Consider the following 9,480-nt stretch of genomic DNA (forward strand, 5'->3'; position numbering starts at 1 on the left):
GAAGAAGAAGAAAAAGAAGAAGGCGGCAGCGAAAGCAGCGGCGGGGGAGGAAGCAACGACGGCGGCGGAGGAAGCAGTGGCGGTGGAAACGGAAGTGGCTGCGACGGCTAAAGCGGCGGATGTATCAGCGGGCGGGCACGACAGGGTGAGAAGAAGAAGAAGAAGAAGAAGAAGAAGACGAAGGTGGAGGCAGCAGCGATGGCTGAAGCGGTGACAACGATGACTTTTAGGTTTCGAAGCATGAGAAAATGAGAAAACGATGATGTTAATAGAAATTTAGGACTTAGTTTTGATAAAAAAATTTATTTTCTAAAATATATCATTTAAAAATATAATATAATAAAATATAATAAATAATCATTTTAAATTTAAAAAAAAAATCTATATAATCATATAAATTTATTTTCTTATTAACTATTAATTATATTATTATTATTTTCTTAAATAAATATAATTAGATTAAATTTTAATTAGTTTTAATTAATATTATCACCCCCCCCTCTCTCTCTCTCTCTATATATAATAAATTTATTATTTACTTTTATTATTATGTTATTTAATGATTTAGGCATATCCTAAAAGGTTAGTACATCATTAAATATTTAATATGATTTATGTTTATAATTCTTAAATTATCAATAGTCTAAACACAAATTATAAATTAAAAATAATCATTGCTGTAAATTATCAATAGTCACGATCGTTCTGTGAAATAATATTGGAAGTGGAATGGTAGAATCTGTGACAATTATCGCGATCGTTTCGATGAATCATATTCAAGATAATTTAAGACAAATATTTTTTTTTAGCATTTTATTTGAATGTCTTATATAATTATATTTTTAACCGTCTTTATTAGGTGTCTTATTAGTTGAATTTGATACAAAATCTTAAATACTGTCTTAAATTTAATATCTCAATATAAAATTTTGAGACATTTATTATTACTGTCTTAATTACTTAGTATTTGAGACAAATTTTGTCATTATCTTAAAATTTTTGTCTCAAAAGCCTAATTTTCTAGTAGTGGTACAAGCCATACATAAAGTAAAATAGCATGTCTTACATATCATGGTTTTTATCATTTCTTGCATATCGTATCTCTTATCATATCATACCATGTAGAATTTTGGGCACACAGCACATCATATATTTTATGCATAAATTGGCACACAGCTCATCACATATATCATGCATAAATAGGCACATAACTCATCATAAATAATACACACCATAGCATAAGGGTTTCCATCATGTATAGATCATAAGTGTGCATAATTAAACATAGAAGCATAGAAATCTCATAATCATGACATATAATTTACATGGAAAACATAATAAGGTTTCTAACCCTAATGCCTTATAGTGGCCGAACCATATAAATTGGGTTTTTGGTAAAAACTCCATACCAACATGTGAACCCTAAGTAAGCATCATTTCTTATACTATAAGAACCACCATGAGCAAGTTTAGGTAGAGTTCTAGGATTCTTAAGCTTACAACTTATCATGGCCGAAACTTGTCAAGCGTACATTGGGTTAAAAACTATCATTCAAGCTTGTGAACCCTAAACAACTTCCATAGCAAACATATCAAGGAATAACATGAACATAGTTGAGTTAGGTTCTAAGTTTCCTAGGCCCTTAAACATGAGGTGGCCGAGAGTTATAGGACTTAAACTAAAGTTCAAGTGTCCTAAAAGCATGAGAACCTTAAACAACTTTCATAGCAAATATTTCAAGGAATAACATGAGCATAGTTGAGTTAGGTTCTAAGTTTCCTAAGCCCTTAATCATGAAGTGGCCAAAACTTGTAGGGCTTAAAACTAGGGTTCAAGTGTCCTAAAAGCATGAGAACCTTCAACAACTTTCATAGCAAATATTTCAAGGAATAACATGAGCATGGTTGAGTTAGGTTCTAAATTTCCTAAGCCCTTGAACATGATGTGGCCGAATGTTATAGGACTTAAAACTAAGGTTCAAGTGTCCTAAAAGTATGAGAACCTTAAACAACTTTCATAGCAAATATTTCAAGGAATAACATGAGCATAGTTGAGTTAGGTTCTAAATTTCCTAAGCCCTTGAACATGATGTGGCCGAATGTTATAGAGCATGTAATTTAATTTCCATGCAACAATAAACATAAGAACATTAAGTTAGTTTCATAACATTTCATCAAGGAGGTCATGAGCATCTTAGACTTGTTTTAAATTCTCCTAGGCTTCAAAAACTAAACATGGCTGAACCTTCATGGACATGAAATAGAATTCAACTTAACATACAATCATGGGCATATCATAATAGTTTCATATCTTATCTTAGGGAGATCATGGCATGCTTAGTTTTAAATTAAAGCTCTCCTAGGCCCTTAGTTCTACCATGGCCGAATACTCATGAATCTAAGTTCTACCAAACATTTTAACATAGAGACATGAGATACATCCTTATCATAAAATACATGTTACAAGAAAAATATCGAGCATATCAAATTTAGATCTTTTCATTCCCTAGGTCCTTCCTTTGGTTTTATCTTGGTTTGGAATTCTTCATGATGTTTTCTTAGATTTTTATGTAACCGAATCTTCATAGAACAACAAGAGCTATTGTACCACAGGTGAGGGGAACTTACATCCTTTCGCTTGCGGTTTTCCTTAGAGAGAAAAGTGTTCTAGGTGTCAAGGAAGGAGGAAGCTTCTTCTTCTTGTACCTCCTTTTGTTTCCTTTGCTTGTAAGGGCTAGAACTTGAAGGTTTCTTCTCGGAAATTAGCTTTCTTGGAGAAGAACTTAACTTAGCTATTGGAATGAGGAGAGGGAAGTTTTCTTGGTTCGGTGAAGAATGAAGAAGGGAGAAGGAGGAAGAAGAAAATGAATTTAATCCCTTGTTTTTCTTCTCTAAACCTATTTATCCCTTTGCCAAATGAAACATGTCCTCATTCATTCCCTCAACTCCTCTTTTCCCCCACTCCTTTAATTCCCACGAAAATAGAGAGAGGGAGGGAAGTAGACAATCCCTCTTTTGCTTGCTCCTTTTCTTAACCAAGAGGGAAAAGAAGGTAAGCAACTTGGTTTTCTCTTGCTCTTTTTGCTTAGTTTTCTTTTCTCATTTAACTAAATTTTTCATTTCTTTCTATCCAATTATTTCTCCTTATCCTAATGGTTATCATTCATTAATTTATCTCCATAAATTGTGGGAGGTTCAAAGTTCAATCCTTGACCTCACACCTCTTCTTATTCTATATTTTCTTTTGTTTTTATTTTTCTTTTTCTCCTATTCTTCTCATTTCTTTATGCTCTAAGGAAAATAATATTCATATACCTATCGTATAATTTCGTAGGTGTTACAAAAGAATCAATGTGATTTCAATATATTATATTACACACACGACGCGTGTGCACGATCACTAGTATATATGCATGATCTAGTAGATTTAGAAATATAACTATAATAATAATTATTAATTCGTCCTGATTGTATGATATCATAATAGAATATTCAGATTATTATTCAGGCATTCGCACTTTAATCATCAGCTATGACGTATTTATAGAAATTTTTCTTTCAAATTGAGGGTGCAACCAAAGGATATTTGACTTCTGAATTGAGCGTCATGTGTATTTCCCGATTTATACTAGTAGTCGATTGATCGATACCACAGTAGTTCTTTGGTTAGATATTGAAACACTATTATCTGTTAATCAATCCCTAAGTTTAGATCTTTTCTAAATTGATTCAACCCTAAAATATGATAATATAGCTATCCAAAGAACCGTGACTTTGAAGTCAATATCTTTACATTAATTGTTTATGATCATTCCATGAAAATAGAACTTGTGTTGAAAAAAAACCATTTTATCTTTTTCTTTCAATTTTTAATTTTCCACGAAAATACGAATTGTGTAAAAAAAATCATTTTATCTTTTTCTTTTGATTTTTAATTTTTATTAGTAAAAAAAATTAAATAATTACAATGAATTTAAAAAAATGAAAACAAATAAAAACTTATTTTTTGATAAATCAATTTCGAAATACTTCTATAAATGTATGATATCTCTTTCCCATCTTCAATCCTAATTTTCATACCATCTTCTTTATTCTGGCTGAAAAGTTCTAATAGTTAAAATAAAACAAAAATCATGTAAATCATTTCTAACTATTTCAACAATTATGTCATACAAATAGCTCGAAAGAAAAGCGTGCCACGCCACCTCTCATTTCGCCCCAAATCATTCAAATTTCCATTTTACAACTAACCTTTGATTGCCCTAATTCGAAACAAATTTATCCTTATTTCCCTTTCCGCGAAAGGAGATTGTGTTTCGATCGCCTGGACGCTTGAAGAGTTCTGGCGTCTCCACGACGGAATCCTGCACCTCGATTCGGAAAAGCTGCTTCTTGCAACGGTTGGAGACCGTGTTGTCGTTTCTATTCCAAATACGAGACGTGATTGTTCGATAAATTGTAGACGGCATGTCGTTTCTGTTGGCGCTCTTGTAACACTTATTTGTGCGTTTGCGCCTCCGGTGTTTGGATCGACATGGGAGTTGATTATTACAACATATTGAAAGTGAATCGGAATGCCACCGACGATGACCTTAAGAAGACATACCGCCGGCTGGCGATGCAATGGCACCCGGATAAGAATCCAAATAATAAGAAGGAGGCAGAGGCCAAGTTCAAGCAGATCTCTGAGGCATACGAGGCGAGTGCTTGCCGTTTCTTCTTGTATCGGTCTTGCTCTTATAAATGAAAGATAAAGGATTTCATTTTATCTCTTTAAATATGTTGTTTCTCTTTAGGAACTGTCAAATTTTATAATTCATTTGTGTCATATTTCTGAAATTGAGATTCGATTAGAAAAAACATTGCACCACCATATGGAACGCATGCGTTTGATTCAGTAAAGCTTGGATTTAGGATGACCAGAATCAAGGATCAGAAGTTGTAATAATTCACAATTAGAAAACACATCGCTACGAATATGAGATTCAAACTCTAAAGATTTTCGTGATATACATGCTACAATAGACTAAGGGTGCATATGTATCTATTCTTTTACTATAGGTTGCTTAATGTGCTCATACTACTTGTGGATGCACTAAGGAGCTAACTAGGAATCTTTGTTTCTTCATCTATATGTAAATTTTTGAATTCTGTTTATTATTATCTACAACCGTCTTAGTTCCTATTATGCATGCTTGTCTATCTGCATTTCTATTTGCTGTTTTGGAATTCAAGAATTCTTTTAGATTAGTATAATTCAGCATTTTCCTTTTGTTGGCTTTATTTTTTCCTGGTTAATATCTTACAATCTATGTGACTCCATTTATGTTATATTCTTCTAAGTTGCTTAAAGAGTTGATAATGACTTTCCATTTGTTAGAAAGCAAAATAACTACATTCAAAAGTATAAGTTAAGCAGTTTCTGGACCTTTTTTGTTCTTTTTGCAATCTCCTTCAAAACTTCATTTGCTATTTGATCTAGCTTCAGTGTTATGCCATACACCTTGACTATACATATGTGTACTGTCACTATCTTGTCTATTCAATAGTTCCTGTTGGCTTGAAGGAACAAAGTAGTAAGAGTGAAAAATGCAAAACTCTGATACGTAAATTTTTTATCCAGGTGCTAAGTGATCCAAATAAACGGGCAATATATGATCAGTATGGAGAAGAGGGCTTGAAGGGCATGCCTCCTCCTGGTTCACAAAGTGCTACATCGAATGGCACAACTTGTCCTAGTAACTTTAAGTTTAATCCTCGTGATGCTGAAGATATCTTTGCAGAAATTTTTGGGAGCAACAATCCTTTTGGTTTTGAATCCATGAACCGTGCAAAATCTACGAAGTATCAAAGAGATGGGAATGGTACATTTGGTGGTTTTGGTAGGACAAATAGTACTTTCAGGCCATATGCTGAGGGACCTGCTGGTCCAAGCAGTAGCCAGCCAAGGAAACCACCAGCTGTAGAGAACAACCTACCTTGCAGCCTTGAAGAGCTCTACACTGGATCCAAAAGGAAGATGAAGATCTCCAGGAATGTCTTACAATCTAATGGGTATACACCTACTACTTCTAGCATTAAGTGAAATACCATGTTATTAGCATATTGAATTTCTTCATCTGTGTTTATCTCTACTTCTTCATTATAGCACTTATTGTTTTTTTTTTCCATTTGATGGTATTTTCTTATCTATTTAGCATACTGAATAAGATTGAAATAATGTATAATAACATTTTGCTTCATTTATTCTGTGGTTATTTACTATCAAGTCCTCAGCAACACATATTATTTGTTCAAAAACTTTTTTGCGTGTGACAAAGCATATTTTTTGAATTTTTATGTTGATATATTATTTATCATTATCAATTTGATATTATTTGCTAATCTTAAGGGCATCTAATTGCATGTAAATAAAATGTTCAATTGGATGTCACTGGAGATGCATAAATGGTACCTCGACACCTATTTTAATTTTAGTTCTAGTTTGATTGAACTATCACGATGTATTCTTCTTTGATACTTTAGTCTTTGTTCAAGTTTTCTTTAGCTTTTTAAGAGAACAAAAAAACTGAGAAAGTTCAATTGTACAAAATGGATTTCTACCTTTACAGCTTTCCTTAAACATCGAGTTTGTAGAAGGCATAAAATTTGTTGTCGATCCATAAAATTGTGGATAATAAAATTAATGTAAACCTTATTATTGCTTTTCTTTAAACATTTTCCACCTCGAGGAATGCCTAAAATTTATTACCTTTTTATTATATGTTTGTACTTTTTTTTTTTTCATTCTGCCTTTCAGCATAAAGTCCACTCAAACATGATGGGTCATGGACATGTAGACAACTGTTAGAGAGAACCATGTGCATCATTTTGTATGCTGAGTGATGAATTTAAAAAGATAATGTTTTAGTTTGCTGAACTCCTTTCATATGTTGTATTATAGACGGACTACTGTGGAAACAGAGATTCTAACTATTGAAATCAAGCCTGGATGGAAAAAAGGCACCAGGATAACTTTTCCGAACAAAGGAAATGAACAAGTGAACCGACTCTCAGCTGATCTTGTCTTCATTGTTGATGAGAAGCCACATGATGTTTATAAGCGGGACGGCAATGATCTCCAAGTCCACCAGAAAATCTCTTTGGTTGATGCACTTGCTGGGACTACAATAAAGTTGAAGACTCTTGATGGCCGCGATTTGTCGGTCAAGGTTACCGATGTAGTAATCCCTGGCTATGAACTTGTCATTGCAAAGGAGGGGATGCCAATTGCTAAGGAACCAAACAACAAAGGTAACTTAATTATCAAGTTTGATGTGAAGTTCCCATCGAGGTTGACACCAGGCCAGCGAGGTGATATCCGACGTGTCCTAGGAGCTTGACTACAACGAATGTGAAGTACTCTGATACAAGACTAAAATTTCCATTCATCCACCTGGATTCTTTTTACTGAAGATTTCATGATTTGTTGGAACTTACATTCTTATTTAGATATTAATCGTTTAAACTACTGGCTTACGGCATGACCATAATCTACCTAACTTATGATTATTCTTTGACACGAGATTTAACTGTATGTTCCATTTTATTTCACCATTGAAGAGCTATTCATTTTAGGTTGTTTCGATAGCAAATTCGTTACTTGCTGATGCCAATACTGAATTGTCATTTTACCCTTGCTTTTACTTGCTGTACGTGCTTAGACAAGAAGCAGCAGGCAAAAGATTTTGTTGGCGATCGTCGCAAGGGAGAGAGATCTCTTATCTCTGTCCATGGTTTCGATGAATTATTTCAAGCCTTATCGGCTTCATAAAGGACTAATCGTTTCAAGCCTTAACGGGCTCATATACGACTTAACGTTTCAGGCCTTTCATGGAATCTAGTATGTATGATGGAGTGTTTCATATATATATATTTTAATATTGTTCAGTATGTATTTATTTTATAATATGGGTATATTTTACATAGTTTCATAGCTTTTGTATTTTTTTTTTAATCTCTTTAGTTCGGAAAAACTTATCTTTGTGTGGTTTATAGGATGTGAAATTGGAGCTCAATTTGAGAAGAAAAGCCTTACAAGCATGCATTTCAGCATGATGCACAGTCTGATTGTATCCCTTGACATGATTATGCATCGCCCTGGGAGCATACCGAGCCTCGAAGTATCAATTGAAACATCCAACAAAGAACACTTGTGGTCTGACCGTGTTCCTAATAATCGTATTTTGCACTAAACTTGTCGAGGAGAATTCCAGCATCGAACATGGTCTGGCCATGTCCCATGACACAGCCGTGTTTGCTTGACCATTGATAACTAGAGTGTTGCATAACCAAGCTGTTCTTTCCAACACGGTCATGACACGATGGCGGCACCCCTATTTTTTAGGAAACTCGTACAAGATTTAGAAGACTTTAGAGGCTATAAAAGGATCAAGAGGCATCTGTTCAAGGCATCAAGGGATTTCCTATGATAGGGAATCCTAAGAGAGAGCCGTCTTCCAAAGAGTCACGAGGATTTCGTCCACCGAGGAGCCTAGGAGATCTTTCAAAGATGACATTGACGCCTACCTACGATTGAGTTTTTTTACCTTTCTCTCTTTCATTTGAGTTGTAGTATGTTTAATTTCATGTCTTCAGCTTGTATCTCCATCTTCATAGAGTAGTTTCCTTAATTTTAGGTGATCAAGTCTGAAACATGCGAAAATGACGCACTGGGCACGATGGATGAGGGATTGACTGTTAGAAGACCTTTCTCTTCAAAAAAGATTTCTCCTTCGATCCTGCGCACAAGGAGACGATCCAACAAAATGTCAACGCCTAGAAACCAGGGAAGAGTCCCTAGCGAAGGCCCTTCAACACTCAAATCAGTCCTAGTGTAAAATATTGTAATAATAATAATAATAAGGTTTAATGGACGAATAACATTAGCGGAATTTTAAAAATTTTTTGGAAATTTTCTGAGAATTCTTTAGAGCTCGTAAGACGTTTTTTTTACGGGGATAAATTTATAAGTATGGGAAAAAGTCTGTTTGGGATACTCAATTTAAGTATGAGTCGATTAAGGAAATAACTTAGGCTTTACTTAAAATAACCCTAAGTTATAAATCTAAGTTTCCTAATGTAATTAATCGATTCCGTTTATAAATCCCTCACCGTGCCCTAACCTCTTTCTCCGTCGATTTCCTCGCCCTTTCCCCTCTGCTCGATTCTTTTTTCTTCCTCGACGTCGACGCCACAAGGGAGCTGGTCGCCGGCGGCTAAGCACTCCATCTTCCCCATCGATTGAGCTTGCTGGGTGGCCGATATTTCTCCTGGGTCGTCAAATCTGCGCAGGCAATCTCTCAGTGGAGGGAGTGGGATTTGAACCCTAGTCATCGACCTTCCCTCCGACCACATGACGCCACCGGGGCACCGCGAGCACCAGCATCGTGGCTCCGATCGTCGTAGCCGATCGTTGCCTTGATCCTGGCGCACCCGTGC

The 9,480-nt window shown here is 34.9% G+C and overlaps 1 protein-coding gene across 1 annotated transcript; it reads left to right on the forward strand.

The window, feature by feature from the left end:
* Nucleotides 1-4,201: 4,201 nt before the first annotated feature.
* LOC121984398 (dnaJ homolog subfamily B member 1-like) lies at nt 4,202-7,576 on the forward strand. The gene is made up of 3 exons (XM_042537309.1): nt 4,202-4,699; nt 5,624-6,054; nt 6,944-7,576. The coding sequence occupies exons 1-3, from the start codon at nt 4,535-4,537 to the stop codon at nt 7,380-7,382; spliced, it is 1,035 nt and encodes a 344-aa protein (XP_042393243.1). The 5' UTR covers nt 4,202-4,534; the 3' UTR covers nt 7,383-7,576.
* The last annotated feature ends 1,904 nt before the right edge of the window (nt 7,577-9,480 follow it).

Source organism: Zingiber officinale, chromosome 5B (assembly GCF_018446385.1).
Source record: "Zingiber officinale cultivar Zhangliang chromosome 5B, Zo_v1.1, whole genome shotgun sequence".
In the NCBI taxonomy this organism is placed as follows: Eukaryota; Viridiplantae; Streptophyta; class Magnoliopsida; order Zingiberales; family Zingiberaceae; genus Zingiber; species Zingiber officinale.

What these genes read in the sequence shown, in the direction of transcription:
- LOC121984398 (XM_042537309.1), top strand. Translation starts at nt 4,535, where the DNA reads ATGGGAGTTGATTATTACAACATATTGAAAGTGAATCGGAATGCCACC. An exon ending in AGATCTCTGAGGCATACGAG is followed by an intron (nt 4,700 to 5,623) that starts GCGAGTGCTTGC and finishes TTTTTTATCCAG; the next exon opens with GTGCTAAGTGATCCAAATAA. An exon ending in AATGTCTTACAATCTAATGG is followed by an intron (nt 6,055 to 6,943) that starts GTATACACCTAC and finishes GTTGTATTATAG; the next exon opens with ACGGACTACTGTGGAAACAG.